This window comes from Buteo buteo, chromosome 11, assembly GCF_964188355.1.
Source record: "Buteo buteo chromosome 11, bButBut1.hap1.1, whole genome shotgun sequence".
Classification (NCBI taxonomy): Eukaryota; Metazoa; Chordata; class Aves; order Accipitriformes; family Accipitridae; genus Buteo; species Buteo buteo.
In genome coordinates, this window is record NC_134181.1 from 1,335,534 (window position 1) to 1,351,199 (window position 15,666).

The 15,666-nt window shown below is 68.1% G+C and overlaps 3 protein-coding genes across 3 annotated transcripts; 1 reads left to right on the forward strand and 2 right to left on the reverse strand.

The window, feature by feature from the left end:
• Positions 1–1,003: 1,003 nt before the first annotated feature.
• Positions 1,004–6,811, reverse strand: UTP4 (UTP4 small subunit processome component). The gene is made up of 16 exons (XM_075039351.1): positions 6,582–6,811; positions 5,828–6,019; positions 5,615–5,699; positions 5,393–5,482; positions 5,067–5,275; positions 4,674–4,845; positions 4,502–4,593; positions 4,011–4,107; positions 3,545–3,609; positions 3,293–3,415; positions 2,985–3,144; positions 2,562–2,668; positions 2,265–2,360; positions 1,831–2,016; positions 1,566–1,676; positions 1,004–1,189 (listed from the first exon to the last, which is right to left on the reverse strand). Exons 1-16 carry the CDS (start codon positions 6,738–6,740, stop codon positions 1,073–1,075), a joined length of 2,061 nt encoding a protein of 686 aa, XP_074895452.1. The 5' UTR covers positions 6,741–6,811; the 3' UTR covers positions 1,004–1,072.
• Positions 6,812–6,846: 35 nt separating this feature from the next.
• CHTF8 (chromosome transmission fidelity factor 8) lies at positions 6,847–8,517 on the forward strand. Its single transcript, XM_075039352.1, has 4 exons — positions 6,847–6,930; positions 7,316–7,348; positions 7,462–7,579; positions 7,664–8,517. Exons 2-4 carry the CDS (start codon positions 7,326–7,328, stop codon positions 7,874–7,876), a joined length of 354 nt encoding a protein of 117 aa, XP_074895453.1. The 5' UTR covers positions 6,847–6,930; positions 7,316–7,325; the 3' UTR covers positions 7,877–8,517.
• A 568-nt stretch (positions 8,518–9,085) lies between these two features.
• Positions 9,086–11,638, reverse strand: HAS3 (hyaluronan synthase 3). The gene is made up of 3 exons (XM_075039353.1): positions 11,018–11,638; positions 10,330–10,431; positions 9,086–10,228 (listed from the first exon to the last, which is right to left on the reverse strand). The coding sequence occupies exons 1-3, from the start codon at positions 11,636–11,638 to the stop codon at positions 9,305–9,307; spliced, it is 1,647 nt and encodes a 548-aa protein (XP_074895454.1). The 3' UTR covers positions 9,086–9,304.
• Positions 11,639–15,666: the final 4,028 nt, after the last annotated feature.

The following is a 15,666-nucleotide window of genomic DNA, read 5'->3' on the forward strand; positions in this document are numbered from 1 at the left end:
TGGCGCGGCGGCCACACCCCCCGCCCGCATGGCGCGCTGCGATAGGCTCTGGGCTGCGGGAGAGGCGGGGCCGAGGCGCCCCTCCCCTCCCTCCGGCGCGACCAATCGCAGCAGCGGCGGCGGAAGCGCCGCCGCTGCTGCGATTGGTCGCGCCGGAGGGAGGGGCGACGAAGCCCCGCCCCGTGTTTTATTTCCCGCCCCGTGCCTCTCCATTTCCCGGGCTCCGTCTAAAGCCGCGCTCCCCGCTCGCAGCGAGCCGGCAGCTGCTCCTAGAGCCAGAATTTTCCCCCAGAGCCCCTTCCTCGGGGATGGGGAGATGTCCCTTGGGGGTAACAAGGCGAGGGGAGTGGGTCCTGTACCTTCAGGACCAACCAGCCCCCTTGGTCCTGCTCGGGAGGGTACAAGCATAAACTGGAAATGGGGTACTGGTGTTACTGGAAGGGCTGGAGGAGAAGGTATGTGGCTTTCCAGCTAACAGCTGCCGCAGAGGTGTACGCGCCGAGAGCGGCGGTTTGGCAGAGGGACCCCATTACACCCTAGTCCCACCAGCGTGCAGCTGCAGGCTCTGGTTTGGCGAGCCGGCACCTCTCCCCCGGCATGGAGCAGGGGCAGATGCTGCTCACCCAGCTGGGGATGTTGAATGTGGGTGCTGAGCACCAGCAATCGCCATCTGTCTGTCCATCCAAGGGATGGGAGTCCACTACCCCAGGCAGCACCCCAGTGCCTACCGACCCACCCAGTTACTGGCCGACACTGGGAAAGAGAAGCCAACACCAGGGACCTGACACTGCCCAGCAGAGCAGCCAGTGAGAGGGCAGGAAATTCGGGGTGCCACCTTGTCCCCACAGCCCCGGGAGGAGGACTGGCACGGGCAGGAGAAAGCCCTATGAGGTGGCCGGGTCCTCATGCTCAGGCCGGTGCCAACCTGACCCGCTGCTGCGAGAGCAGGGAGCCACGCAGGGCAAGGAGGAGCCCTGAGCCCGCAGCCGTACAGAACAGTGGGGTTTATTCCTACAGCACACTAGGAAAGCAACACACACAGTTTCTGCGGCTAGAGGAGCTTGTTCTGCTCTCAAGTGCCAAATTTCTTCTGTTGGATGGGCAGTGGCAGCTGGGTCTTGATGTCCATGATGGGCCGCTCCACCATCACGAGGCAGTTCTCGTCCAACAGATCCGCAAAGAGCAGGGGCTGTGGAGCAGGGAGGAGGCAGGAGATGAGAGCGTGGTGCCGGCCCCCCTCTGCCTCGGCTTGCTGGACTCAGCCGCGCAGAGCAGCCCTGCAGCCGGCTCTGGCTTAGCCGCAACCAGGGGCATTGCTTTGGGGGTGTGTGCCGCAGGAGCTGCTGGGCGACCAGAGCCCACTAGATCGCAGCAAGCGGCTGCACCGTGACAGGGACTGAGACCAAGCTCTGCTCCGCCACTTGGGCACCCGGTGCTGGTATAGAACCAGGAACACCTGGGCACAGGAGCCGGTGGGGCCGCAGGGACCATGGGCACAGGGCACCCCCCGCCCCACCAGCACCCCCTCCTCGACACAGCACACACCCAGCAACACCGTCACCCACCTGGAACTTCTTGCAGATCTTGAAAGCGTGGAGCTGCCGCTGCCTGGCAGTCTCCGGGAGCTGCTTCAGGGTGCTCTGGTTCATCAGGAGGGCACTGTTGTCTGGCAGGGGCTGCAAGGAGAGGGCACGGCACATGTCAGTGCTGCCTGGGACCACCACCACCACCTCGGCACCATGCACTGCTCCCTCCGCTCCCCCGCGGGGCTGGGCAGGGGAGATGTCCTGGGCACAAACCCAGTCCTCCTGACCTGGCACGTGGACTCACCAGGGACTTGTCGAGGACGCAGAACATGTAGATGTCGTGGAGCAGGATGTGCGAGGGATTCTTGGGGTTGAAGGTGATGTGGGTGATAGGTGAGTCCCTCTCCAGCCAGACCCTGTGCAGCCCGCAGTTCTGCACCATGCGGCTCCAGGCTGTGTACTGCTTCTCAGGGATGCTGAACTCAAACAGCTGGAGAGGCAGAGAGCAGATGGGGCAGCTCGCGAGGTCCAGTCCTCCCTGGCGTCACCCCTACACAGGCAGGCTGCGAGCGCTGCATGGGGACAGGCTCCTGCCAGGGACAGCGGGCAGCGAAGGCCAGCCAGGTCCCTACACCTGCCTGGAGCCGTGGCTCTACTGCGGAGTGGTGCGGCCAGAAAGTCCCGAGGCCAGGGAGAGAGCCATGGGGAAAGGGCCAGGGTCAAGAGGAGAGCTCCTACCTGCTGGTCTGAGTAGGCAATAACAAGGTTGTTGGTGACGGGGTGGATGGCGAGGGCCGTCACCGCGCAGCTGTACGTGGGCACCGTGCAGTGATGCTGCAAGGCAGGAGGACAGCACGCTGACAGGAGCAACCGGGGCCACCTGTGACCCCCCCCTTCCCACAGGCCCACCCCCAGTCCTGCTCCGGGGACGCAGCAATGGCTTACAGAGAGGGGACCTATGCGCTGAGCCCACTGACACCCGGCCCCCCAGGGCAGGAGGGCAGTGGGAGTCATTCCTCCAGCACCTGCTCCTACCTTGAAGCATTTCAGGTCGTAGATGTGGATTGCCCAGTCCCCACCGACTGCGGCCAGCCAGTGCCCGTCTGCGCTCGACGCCAGCAAGTAAACAGCCTCGGGGGACCCTGCGGAAACACCCTCACCAGCTGTAACGGGTGCTCAGGCCTGCAAGGAGCCCCAGACCCACCTCCAGGGAACATCCAAACCCACATCCCCCCTGCCTATCTGTGCACCCTGCTCCCCCACCTGTGTCAGGCCACGAGGGTGGCACAAACACAGGGCAGAGGCTGTCGGGGAAGAAGTACCCCCACACTCCAGGGCAGGAAAGGGGGCACATGTTCAGCCCTGCACACCCCTCTGCACCCATGGCAGGGAGGGGACACGGAGCCCAGGGACCCCCCAGCACCTCCCCAACACCCCCAGCTCCCCACCATCCCAAACCTGAGGGCGGCCGAAACGTGTGCAGGTGTTTGCAGCCCCCCGGCTCCAGCAGCTGGAGGACATGGACAGAGCCTCGAGCGGAGGCAACGAAGAGGCTGCCGGAGTCGGAGGAGAACTGGAGCTGGTAGGCTGGCAGCAGCAGCTTGGGCACTTTGGGGACCTTGAAGGGGGAAGAAAGCAGTGCTGACAGTCACTGACCGCTGCCACCCTCGCTCCTTGAGAGCAACGCTGGCCATGCCAGCCCCTCAGGACCCCACAGCCACCCATCACCTCTCCCCGGCAGCAGGGCAGCCCGTCGCCCTCCTCACCTTCTTAATGCTGATGCCATCACCCTCATATTGCACTCGGTAGAGGTGGAAGCGGGAGGCTGTGGAGTAGGCAACCCAGCTGCCACAGGGCGAGACGCAGCTGCAGTAGATGTGCTCCGGACCCTGGAAAGGCAGAGGGGCCGAGCGTGGCCCATCAGATCTGCCGGCAGCTTGGCACATGCAGCTCAGCCGTCAGAGGGAGAGCGGAGGGGCAGGCACCAGGGTGGACCCCCAGCCCCAGCTCAGCCCTACCTTGCTCTTGAGCTGCACGAGGTGCTCAGGCATGCGGCACAAGGGAAGGACCTCACCATCCTTTCCTGGGACGACAAGAAACCACATGGCACATCAGTGACGGTGGGGAAACGACAGGGGACCTGTCGAGCAGCCGGGGATCCCGAGGGAGCAGCACCCAAGGGAGAGCCCAGACCCTTCTCCAACCCCCCCTAAAGCTGAACTCCCCAGGGCCTGGCCCAGCTCCGCTGGAAGCATGAGCACAGCCTCGCACCAGCCGGGCAGCCTCTGCCCAGGCACACACCACGATGGGAAACACAGCCCGGCCTGTGGCTGTCATGCCAGCGCAGGGCTGTGGGGAGGAAGGAGCCCGAGCTAAACCACCCCTCTGCTGCCCAAATGGCAGGACCGTTCATGCCTGAAATCCTGCAGGCAGCACGGGCTCTGCCACAAGACTCGTACCGGAGAGCTGGGCCTTGCAACTCACCAGTCTCGTCAGTGGAGCCAAGTCTCCAGAGCTCCAGGTGCTGGGAGAACTGGAAGAGGAGCAGCCGGGCTTTCCTGGCACAGGAGACGAGGCGTCGCTGCGTGCAGAAACGGGCAGACTGTCATGAACCCGCAGCCTGGCAGAAAGGGCTGGGCCAAAGCCGAAATGCCCTGGGGGGCTGGAGACGCCAGGGCGGGGGAGAGGAAGGACTCGGGTCCCATGGGATGGGAGCCCAGAGATGGAGACCCAGCAGGACCAGCAAGACGGGCTTGCCAACTTCTACCCACTCTGTGGCAGGAGCCTCCAGACGTGCCAGGGCCAGGGAGAGGACCCAGCAGGGCAGGGAGGGGACCCAGCAGGGCAGGGAGGGGACCCAGCAGGGCAGGGAGGGGACCCAGCAGGGCAGGGAGGGCCAGCCTTCTCCCGCAGGAAGAGCCAGCCCTGCCAGCCTGCCTTGCCAGGCGTGAGACCCCGCTCAGAGCGGCACTTACGTGGGGGAAGGTGAATTTGCGGAGTGCGGCGTCATAGCCCTTCTTCTGCATCTTCTCCATCAGTGGGCGGATCACCAGCTGGGCGTCCAGGCCTGAAAGCCAAGCAGAGGTCAGCCGAACCAGTCCCGCGGGGAGAGACCCAAGCCCTCCTCGTGACCGCAGCCAGTCCTACCCCCAGAGATAAGAGCCGTTGAGCTGTGTGCCACAGCTCGCACGTCGTGGGTGTGATGCTGGAAGGGCTTCGTCCGCACCCAGCGCTTCTCCAGGCTGCCCATCTTCACCGGCAGCAGCTGAAACTGGTAAGTGGCCCCCGTCGAGGTGCCCACAATGATGCTGTCCTCCTTCTGGTGAGAGAAACGGGGACGGGGTTTGTGGGTATAGACCGGGAAGAATGAAAGGGCAGAACTGGGAGGCAGGCAGGGACCGGCAGCTTCTCTTCCAGCCCTGCTCCTGCCGGTCCAAAGGCACCGAGCCAGGCAGCTCCTGCCCGAACACCCCTGGCCCAGCACACAGGAGCCCAGACGGGCCCTGGCTGCCTGGGAGGCACACAGGGGGACTTGCCTACCTCCGACACGGCCAGCGAGAGGACAGCTGAGGTGCTGACGGTGTGGGACTCCATCAGCGTCCCTCGCTGCCAGTCCCAGAACTGCACCCTCCCAAAGGAGTCCGAGGTGATGACGGTGCCGCTGGAGAGGAAGGCGATGCTCCACACGATGCACTCGCGCCTCACCTTCAGCACGTGGTAGTTCACCATGATCCTCTGGACAGTTTGGCCTGAGAGGCGGGAAGGACGGTTGGGGGTGACAAGGGGATCCCCTCAGAGCGTGAGACGTGCCAGTGCTGGCAGGGGACAGGGGACAGGCTGGGCTCACGCCTCAGGCTGTGAGTTACCGGAACAGACGTCGAAGACCCGGAGGAAGTCGATGGAGCCAGCCGCTATGTGAGTGTCTGACGGGTGCCAGGAGAGGCAGAGGATGCGCCCTGTGGGGAAGGAAGCTCCCAGTGTGACCCCGTGGATTCACAGGCACTCGGTGACTGGGAGTGGGGCAGCTGGGATGGACAGAGGGGACGGAGGGACGATGCCGCCGCAGTACTAAGCCCTCCCGGACTCACCTTTCCGCCTGTCCAGGTTCCGCTCAAACTGGATCCCCCCGGGCACGACTTGGAAGAGCTTAACTGAGCCATCCTCGCAGCCGATCTGTAGGAGGGTCGGGATCAGCCCCGGTGGGCCGGGCAGACCCTCTCCCTCTGCCACCACCCCAGCCAGGCCGCCCCTGCTCTGGGGATGGGAGAGCCATCCCGGTCCCGGTCCTCGGTCGCACTCACCGCCAGCTGTGTGCCGCTGCTGTTAGCCACCATGCTCCAGATGGGCCCCCCGCAGCCATCGACGGAGCGGGCCACGCACAGCAGGGCCAGGTCGTATTCGGTGATGTCCCCGCTGAGGCCGGCTCCGAAAAGCCGGTCTCCCGCTGCCCAGCACAGCGCTTCCACTGACCGGGTCTCGTGCCCGGGGATCACCTGGGGAGGGAAACCCGTTACCCTGCTGCACAGCTCGGTACGGCTCAGTACAGCCTGGTATGGCCAAGTATGGCTCAGTGTGGCTGGGTACAGCCCAGTACGGCTCAGTATGGCCCAGTATGGCCAGGTACGGCTCAGTACGGCCAGGTACGGCCAGGTACAGACCGGTACGGCTCAGTACAGCCTGGTACAGCCAAGTACGGCCAGGTATGGCTCAGTATGGCCCAGTACGGCCAGACATAGCTCAGTACAGCCAGGTACGGCTCGGTACAGCCAGGTACGGCTCAGTATGGCTCGGTATGGCCAGGTACAGCCAGGTACGGCTCAGTATGGCTTGGTACGGCCAGGTACGGCTCGGTATGCCCAGGCACGGCTCAGTTCGGCCAGACACAGCCAGGCACGGCTCAGTTCGGCCCGGTATGGCTCAGTATGGCTCGGTACGGCCAGGTACGGTGCAGTGCGGCCCGGTACAGACCGGTACGGCCAGGTATAGACTGGTACTGCCTGGTACGGCTCGGTACTGCCCGGTACGGCTCGGTAGGGCCCGTCCCGGCCCCCTCACCTTCTCCTGGAAGTAGTTGGCGGCGAAGTTGTAGACCTCGACGGCGCCGTCGGTGCGGGCCAGGGCCAGGCGGCCGCCGCGGGGCTGGCAGGCCAGGCAGCGCACTCCCGCCGGCACCAGGCCGAAGAACCGCACCCGGTGCACCTCGAACTCCCCCATCCCGCCGCACCGGGACCCCCGCACCGGGACCCGCTCCGCCCCACGTGCGCGCGGCGCAGCCGGAACCGGAACCGCCCTCTCCCGGGGCGGAGAGGGAGGGGCGTGGCCGGAAGCGGAAGTAGCGACGCGGCGCCGGCGGGAGATTCGGGCGCTGCCGGGCGAGAGGCTCCGGCCCGATCCGATCCGGGGGGTGCGGGATCGGGGCCGGGGAGGGGGGGGGGGGGGGATCGGGGGAGCGGGTCGGGGGCTCGATCGGGAGTGGGAGGCGGGAGCGGCCCCAGCCCGCAGAGCGGCCCGGCCCGGCCCCGCACCACCGGGACCGCTGGAGGGCACCAGCGCCCCGCGCAACGGCGGCCCGGGGGGGGGGCTGCGAGGCCCGGAGGGGTGGGGGGAGTCTGGGCATGGGGGTCTGTGGGGTCCGGGGGCAGCTGCAGGGCCCGGGATGGGGTGGGCTGGGCATTGGGGGGGGGTTACGGGGGAAGGCCCCGGGAGGGGGGGGGCTGGGGTCTCCCGCCGCAGCGGGCCCTGCCCCGTGTCCCCCCCGCGCTGACCGTGTCTCTGCCGGTGCTTTGCAGGGCCCGGAGCATGGTGCAGATCGTCATCTCCAGGTGAGGCAACCGGCCTTTTTTGGGGGGGGGTTGCTGATCCCGCCCCCGGCTCTACACCTGCGGCCCGGGGCAGGGTTGGAGCCGCGGGGTGAAGGTGCCTCTCTCACCCGCAGCGGAGGTGCTGGGGGCCTGGCGCAGTGGGTGCTGGTGGAGCTGCAGGGTGAGGTTGAGCCCCGGCAGAGCGGCGAGCTGGCAGGGAGCCTCCTGGGAGACCTGCACTACACCCATGAGGTGAGGCAGCCCACGCCGCCTTACCGGGGGACGGCTCCGGGATCCTGCCCGCCCTCACCCTCTGCCTCTCGTTGCTTTCTCTAGGGCATCCCCGTGCTCATCGTGGGCCACCACATCCTCTACGGGAAGGTGGTGCAGCTGGAGAAGCCCTTTGCAGTCCTGGTGAAGCAGGGAGCTGGCGAGCCCGGTCCCGCGGGGCCACATGCCTGCTACACCGTCACCGCCCTCATCAAAACCAAGCTCCTCTTCAAAACCCGCCCCAAACCCATCATCACCAATGTGCCCAAGAAAGTGTGAGGGCTCAGGCCGGCGACTGTGAGCTCTGCTGCCAGGCAGCGCTGGGTGCTGCAGCCAGGGCTCAGGGAGATCCGGGGCTGGCCCTGGCCTCATCCCTGTCCTGTATGGAGGACTCCCAGGGCCACCTCGGGGTGCTGGGTCCTGCATCTGGGTACCCAGAGTCCTTCCCAGGTCACCTGTGCCCCCTGTAATGACTTCATTCCTGCGAGCTGCTGCGTTCCGGGGCACAAACATGGCCGCTATCCCAGGCGAGATGGGTCCTGCTGGGCAGTGACTTCCCCCCAAGCCCAGGCAGGGCTGTCTTCCCCACACACTGCCCTTTCTCTGTGCAAGTCTTTATTTTGACAAATCCATCAGGATATAAAAAACAGACTTTTCCAAAATATGAAAAAAAACCCGCAGGTTAAAAAATAAATAGATTTACAAACAATTAGCAATAAGTATGAATACCAAAGAGCTACAAAAGTCTCCTAAAAAACCTCATATTAAATTAAACAAAACAATCTAAAAGCTCAATTGTAGAAAGGTTTTTAAGCCCTGAAAAAAAGAGGGCCCAGGGGAGACGACCGGGTAAATTCCCTGGGGAGGGGAAAGGTTGGGAACCAGCTCTTCCCCGCCCTCCTCTGCATGCCCGAGCCCAAAACCCAGTGTCTCCCCGCTGTCTAGACAGACGCCAGGAAGGCAGCGGGGTTGGTACAATGGGGCCACAGTGACGCTCCGGCCAAGCCACGGCCCCGATTTCCCCTGTTTCTGCATGCTGGGGTCCCCCCCTTGGGTCTTTGGCAAAGCTGAAGGGAGCTGCTGCCCTCCCGGGGCAGCCAGACCCCCCCGAAAGGGGCTGGAGGGATCCACGGGGCAGGGGGGGGGAGGTCCCCGTGGGTACGTGCCCGCACATACAACAGCCATGGGGCAGAGGCAGGCAGCACCAGCCAGTGGTGCTGGCACAGCACCGGACGGAGACGGTGCCCCGTGGGGCCATTTTGCCATAGCACCGTGGACAGGGGACCGTGAAGTCCCCATAGAAAGCACCGAAAGGTGGAAGACCCAGCTGCAGTGGTGGGGGGGGGGGGAGCCTGGCCAGCAGCGCTCCACACAGCATGCCGGGATGCTCGGTACGGCACAGCGGGGACAGTGCCGTCAGCCCCCGCATGCGCCGAGGCTGTGCCCAGCCCGGTGACGGTCAGCCCCGGCTCAGCCTCTCCCCGGCCAGCAGCCAGGTTTGTACAGAAAAATGAAAATAAGAAAAAAAAAACGAACAAAACAACAACAACAAAAAGCAAGACTTGATCAGAAACGCCGCGGCGGGCGCGCTCAGCGCTGCCCAGCACCCGATGGCTCAGTGCCGGCTGTGCCGGGGCTGGTGGCGGGCGAGGAGGGGACCGGTGGCGGTCGCCCCAGCACGCGGGGCCACCCCGGCGCTTTCCGCGGTCAGACCTCGGCAAAGGCCAGCCCGCACTGCTCCTGCCGCTTGCCGCAGCGCCGGGCGACGATGGCCAGGTAGAGGGTGAGCAGGGCCACCCAGTAGCAGGCGTAGAGGATGGCACCCGAGACGAGGAAGGCCACCTCAGTCTCGCTGAAGAGGTCCTGGCTGTAGGCGGTGTAGGCCAGCCCGCCCAGCAGCACCGCCACCCACACCGACACCGGCAGCAACCCCACAAAGTTAACCACGATGGTCCGGCGCCCCGACGTGCCCCAGCCCGACTTGTTGATGGTGGCGATGGCAAACATCTTGGCGGGCAGCAGGCTGGACATGTAGAGGAGGGCGTAGAGGGACATGAAGATCATCTCTGCGTTGCCCCGCAGGAAGCAGGCGTAGGTGGCCTTGATGATGCCCACCAGCTGCACCGTCAGCAGGAAGAGGAGGATGTTCCAGATGCGGCCGCGGTAGAAGAGCTGGATGACGGTGGCGATGAGGAAGAAGGGGAAGAAGCCGGTCACCACCGACTCGTAGGTCATCCAGAGGTGATGCTTGTGGAACCACAGGGCGTTGTAGAGCCACTCGCGGAAGTAGGACTTGCTCCAGCGGGTCTGCTGGTTGAGCCAGCGCAGGTAGCGGGTGGGCGTCTCCGTCAGGCACTTGGAGCGAGCCGTGTACTTGGTCTGGTAGCCCAGGCTGAGCACGCGGTTGGTGAGGTGCCGGTCGTCCCCGAAGCTGCACTTGCTGCCCAGGAAGGTCTGGTGGTACCAGTCCTCGAGGAACTGCTGCAGCAGGGCGTTGCGGTACATGCCCAGGGGCCCGCTGATGCACTGCACGCAGCCGAAGTAGGACTGGCAGGCACGCTCCACGTTGAAGGCCATCCAGTACCGCACGCTGCTCAGGAAGGAGATCCACGAGTCGTACTTGTTCAGGATCTGGGGAGGGGACGGACGTGAGTCCCGGCAACGCCGCAACCCCCTCCCTCTGCCCCGGCACCCTCGCCGCCCCGGGGTGCCCTCCCTCGTGGCCGGGGTACCTGGACGTCGCCGCCAACGCCGCCGACGCGGGGGTCGGCCTCCAGGATGCGGAGCATCTCGGCGGTGCAGGCGGGGTCCAGCACCGTGTCTGAGTCACACACCTGGGGGCAGAGGGAACGTCGAGCCCCGCTCCCGCCGCCCACGCGCGCCCGGCAGACAGCCCAGCCCGCAGCCGGGCAAGCCCGAGCTGCGGCCGGCGAGACGAGGCAGAGCCCCGGAGACCGGCAGGCGGTGGCAGGGAGCGGAGCGCCCCGCGGTGCCCGGCCACCGCTGCCCCGGGCCACCCAGCCCTGCCACGCGCACCACGGTGGGACCCGTCCCAGCCGCCACCCCTCCTCACCCACGCGTGGGGGGCCTGGCACCCCGCATGGTGCCACACGGGGTGACACCAGCCTGGGGCACATCCTGCCCTTGACACGGGGGATGCGCCAAGGAGGCGATGCGAAACCCTCTGGTGCAGGCAGGGCTCAACCCCTCGGGCCACCCCGGTGGCGCTTCACCCCTCAACCCCGGTGCCGGTGGCTCGCAGCCGGTGGACGGGGCCGGATCCTGACCCAGGCAGCCAGGTGCTGCCGCGGGCTCGTCCGCTCCTGCTCCTCCCGCAGCCCCTCTGCCGGGTCACGCAGGCAGGGCGCTCGCTGCCCTCAAGCCCCCGCACCCACCCACCCACCCGGCCCATGCATCTACCTGGATGTAATCCACGGAGTCTCCGAGCGCCCGGAAGGCCGTGTACATCACCTCCCGCTTCCCGCCCCACTTCTGGAGGATGCAGGAGTAGGTGGTGCCGCGCACCAGCGCCTGGACGCGGGCCAGCCCTTCCCGCAGCCCGGCCTCCGTCTCCCCCTCGCCCTGCGCGTGGAAGTTGCTCCTCCAGACGTAGCTGCCCGAGTGCTCGGAGCCCATCACGTCGTGGAAGATGTCCAACATGTAGGTGTCGTCGGGGCCGTTCCCGTCCACCACCATCACCACTTTGAGGTCGGGGAAGGCGATGCGCTTGACGGAGCGCAGGCACTTCTTCAGGTAGTCGGGATCCTCCTGGTAAGCGGCGATGCAGAGGGCCACCGAGCGCCCCAGCCGCACCGGCCGCCCCTCGCCCCGCATGCGCCGGTGTTCCAGGAAGGCGAAGAGGCTCTGGATGAAGAGGTGCAGCCCCAGGATGGCCCCGTAGAGCCCGAAGGAGAGGTAGTGCTTCTCCGTGTGGATGAACTGGTAGCCCGTGACGTAGGCGGCCAGGATGCCCCCCAGCACCGCCAAGGCGAAGAGGCTGGTCCCGACGACGCGCAGGGCCGTGGAGAGGCTCACTGGCATCTGCGAGGGGGACCGGGCAGCGTCGGGGCAGGGCCGAGAGGACAGCCCGCGGCAGGACCCCGCCGCCTGGCTCCCCACAAGGATAAAATGGGGGGGGACCCCTCTCGTCTGCTGCCCCACGGCCACCCCATCCCTCGCCGGCTGCCGCTTTCAGGGTGACACCTTTCCCAGTGCCTCCGCGGGGCCAGGCGAGGCGCGGGGGGTCCGGAGCATCCCACCGTGCGCGGTGCCAGCGCCCACCGCCCGGCTCCGTCCAGCCGAGCGGGACGGCGGCCGCTCCCGGGCGACGGCGGGGCCGGAGGACGGGGAAGGGCACGGGGACGGCGGGGACCCGGCCCCACGCCGTCCCCCGCGGGGAGAGGCCCTGCCCGCGCACGACCGCCCGGAGCCCCCCGGTCACCCCGACCGCCTGCGGCGGGACACGGACCCCCAGCCCCGCGGCGGGATGGGGACCGCGGGGACGGGCAGCGGCGGGGACTGCAGAGCTGCACAGGGGGGCACGGCCGTGGGGCGGGGGGGGGCGCAGGCAGGGCTGGGCAATGCAAGCAAAGGGGGGGGGGGGCGGGCAGGGGAGGGGGTGCAGGCAGGTGAAGGGGAGGGGGTGCGGGAACACGCGAGGGGGTGCGGGCAGGGGGCAGAGCCAGCCCCAGGGACCCCCGGGCCAGCGGCAGCGCCTCCCGGGCAGCCCCAAACCCCCCCCGCCCCCGTCCTTCCCCAAGCCCGGGCCCCGCAGCTCCCGGCTTCCCACCCCGGGCCCCGCAGCCCCCGGTGCCGGCTCCACGCTGCCGGTGGGGCCGCGGCCGGTCTCGTAGCGCCGCGGGGGCGGGGACGCCCCGAGCCACCGGGACCGGGACCGGGACCGGGACCGGGACCGGGACCGGGACCGGGACCGGGACCGGGACCGGGACTCACCGTGGTGGTGCCGGTGCCGCCGCTCGCCCCGGCCGCCGCCGCCGCCGCTGTGCGCCCGGCCCGGCCCGCGCAGCCCCTTTATACCGCGGCGGGGCCGGCACCGCCCGCAGCCCGCGGGGGGCCCCGCCCGGCACCGGCACCGGCACCGCCGGCACCGCCACCACCCCCGGCACCGGCGCCGGCACCGGCACCGCCCGGCACCGCCCGCAGCCCGCGGGGACCCGCCCGGCACCGGCAGCACCTGGCACCGGCCCCAGCCCCGCACTGCGGGAGCGATGACCGGCACCGGCATCACCCGGCACCGGCGCTGCACCGGCACCGGCATCACCCGGCGCTGGCGCTGCACCGGCATCACCCGGCGCCGGAATCACCTGGCACTGGTGCTGCGCTGGCACCGGCACCGGCATCACCTGGCACCAGAATCACCTGGCACTGGCGCCGCACCGGCTCCGGCATCACCCGGCACCGGTGCTGCACCAGCACCAGCATCGCCCAGCACCGGCATCGCATGGCACGGTGGCAGCTGTCACGGGCACCGGCACAGCACCGCACCAGGGACCGGCCACAGCTCATCACCGAGAGCAGCACCGGGACACCCGGGGACACCTCAGGGTCCCCCCGTGCCACCCCCCGGGGCCAGTCTGCCTCCCCCATCCCCCTGCCCCACTCTTGGGGCCCCTCTCATGACGCCTACGTGTCACCTCCCCGTGCCACCGTGTCCCCCCATGGCTATGAGCCACCTGGGGATGCCCAGGGCCTGCCCTGCCGTGTCACCTTGTCCCCATGGCTGGTGGGTCCCAGGGCAGGACCAGGGCCACCCGGGGGGACAGCAACCCTGTGCTGGTCACCCACAGTGTCCCTGTGTCGGGCTGATGGCAGGGGCACCCAGCCCCAGGAGGGACCACACCGAGTCCAGAGGAGCTGCAGCTTCGGCTTTGGGCTCAAATCCAGCACTTTGGGGTTCCTCACCCTGATACGGACCATCGTGTCCTGCTGGGCTGGGAGCCAGGTGCGAGGTGACACTGGGATTAGGCCTGGACCCTCCCAGCCCCAGGAAGGGGATCTCTCTGGCAGGAGCACCCTGGCCAGGCAAGTCCCCCTCAGCCAAAACCCCCAGCACCGCGGTGATGCCGGCTGGAAACTCCCCACCGTAGGTGCCGGAGCAGTGCCTGGAGTGGGTGGCGAGGAACTGGTGAGTCCGTGGCTGGCGGGGATGGGGCAGGGATGCACTGGGACCCTCGGCACTGCCAGTGGGGCTCCCACGTGGCCCGGCTGAGCCCAGCAGCGGTGGGGCGTGGAGGTGCGAAACCCGGCGCGGTCGGGTCAGACCTGATGCGGTCGTGCCTCTGCCGCTGCTGCGGTGCTGCTGGGCACACGCGGGGTCCCCAGGGCTGCAGGCTCCCGTCTGCGGGAAGCGGGAAGAGGGACAGGGGCAGCATGTCCCCACCCCGCAGCCCTCCCCATGCCTCTCGGCAGGGACCCAGCCCCGGGGTCGCCCCGGGGTTCCTTACCTTTCGTTGTGCCCGCGGCTGCCGGGCACCTCTCCCCGCTGCCGGCCGGCGACTGGCCGCAGGAACGCCGCACAAGGTGGAAACCAAACTCCCTCCTCCTCCGGCACAGCCGCCTCCTTGTTCCCCACAGCAGGACGGCTGGACGGCGCCTGGCCAGCGGCATTAAAAGAGACTTTTCATTCAAAAAACCGTCCTCTGCTGCTCGCGGCAGGCCCTGGGGAGGCACAGCCGGTACGGCAGCATCCCGGCGCGTGCCCGCGGCCCGGCACCGGCACCGGTGCAGGCTGACGGCAGCAAGAGCAAGGAGAAGCGCTCGGCCGCTGCCGCTCTCCGGCGAGGACAATGCGCTCCCCACTGCCCGTGCACACCCGGCCGAGCGGCACGGCACGGCACGGCACGGCACGGCACGGCGAGGTGTGGGCCTGGCGCAGGCGGCTTCGCTGGGGGTGGAGACACAGCCCAGCACCCCCAACCTTGCAGGGAAGGGGGGTGCTGGGCCCCTCACACCATCCGGCACGGTACGGGGCAGCCGGCAAATGGGTACCCGGGGCTGTGCATAGCAGGGCTGGGGGCTGCCCGGGGCGAGGGGGGCTCCGGGCTGGGTCTCCAAGGACTCTGGTGGGACCCCACAGCACCCCCACCCCCAGCCCTGCTCTCCCCACCCGGTGGGTGCACGGCAGCTCCCGGCGCAGGAGCGGGGCCCGCGGTGCTGCGGCACCCATGAGGGCTGCCCTGGCTGGAGGGAGAGGGGTGACCCCAACGCTGGGATGTCCCTGAGCACACAGGGATCCCGAGCGGTGGTCCTGGCCAGGCGCCCTGCAGGGTCCCGCAGCCCCTGGCCGTGTTCCCGGCACACACGGCAGCCCTGGCAGGGAGGGGGCTCCTAGTGCCGCAGTGGAAGGGCCCTATCCTCAGACCCCACGGTGAGGGACACCCCAGGAACGGGCGCAGGGCAGGCAGTGCCACGGCAGGACCTTCCCCAGAGGCACCGTGAAAGGAGATGGGTCCCCACCGCAGCCCCACCACACCGGCAGGGCAGGGGCTCAGCAATGCTGGCTCCATTTCCCTCTGCCCCGCCCGGGAAAATCACTCGGATTTGGCTAAAATCACATTTAGAAGCCGGCTCAGCTGTTGCCTCCGGGGATCGTCCCTGTCCCTCGCCCTGGGCTGGCACCCAGAAAGGCTCCCTCCGTGCCTGTGGGCACCCAGCAGTGAGTGTGCAAGTGTGCAAGGGCCACCGGTCAGCTCTTCAGTGCCAGGACCCTCCAGCATCCCCATGGCGTGAGCGCGGTGCTGAGGGAGAGCCAGGCAGGGCTGTGTGGCAGCCCAGGCTGGAGGGGTGCAGACGCCAGAGCCCCCCATCCCTCCCGGCTCCCCGCGGGGGCAGCCGTGGCACCCGGTGCTGGTTGACCACGCCGGACCCCGCCGAGGCACCGGCCCCATCGGCTGCTCCCCCAGCCCAGGGTCGGCCCTGGGGGCTGATGCCCACCCTCCCGCGGGACTCGGGGGCTCGTCAGGGCTGATGACGCTTCCGCCACACGCCAAGCGCGTGAGGGCGAGCACGGCCCAGCCGCGGGCCGGGACGTGGCTACGATGGCACCCAGG

Excerpts from the sequence above, each read along its gene's own strand:
- UTP4 (XM_075039351.1), bottom strand. The coding sequence starts at position 6,740 with ATGGGGGAGTTCGAGGTGCACCGGGTGCGGTTCTTCGGCCTGGTGCCG. Across the intron at positions 3,610-4,010 it reads TGGCTCCACTGACGAGACTG|GAAAGGATGGTGAGGTCCTT; the intron begins GTGAGTTGCAAG and ends TTGTCGTCCCAG. Across the intron at positions 3,145-3,292 it reads ATGGCATCAGCATTAAGAAG|GTCCCCAAAGTGCCCAAGCT; the intron begins GTGAGGAGGGCG and ends TCCCCCTTCAAG.
- CHTF8 (XM_075039352.1), top strand. The coding sequence starts at position 7,326 with ATGGTGCAGATCGTCATCTCCAG. Across the intron at positions 7,349-7,461 it reads GTGCAGATCGTCATCTCCAG|CGGAGGTGCTGGGGGCCTGG; the intron begins GTGAGGCAACCG and ends TCTCACCCGCAG. Across the intron at positions 7,580-7,663 it reads ACCTGCACTACACCCATGAG|GGCATCCCCGTGCTCATCGT; the intron begins GTGAGGCAGCCC and ends TGCTTTCTCTAG.
- HAS3 (XM_075039353.1), bottom strand. The coding sequence starts at position 11,638 with ATGCCAGTGAGCCTCTCCACGGCCCTGCGCGTCGTCGGGACCAGCCTC. Across the intron at positions 10,432-11,017 it reads ACTCCGTGGATTACATCCAG|GTGTGTGACTCAGACACGGT; the intron begins GTAGATGCATGG and ends CTCTGCCCCCAG. Across the intron at positions 10,229-10,329 it reads GCGTTGGCGGCGACGTCCAG|ATCCTGAACAAGTACGACTC; the intron begins GTACCCCGGCCA and ends TCCCCTCCCCAG.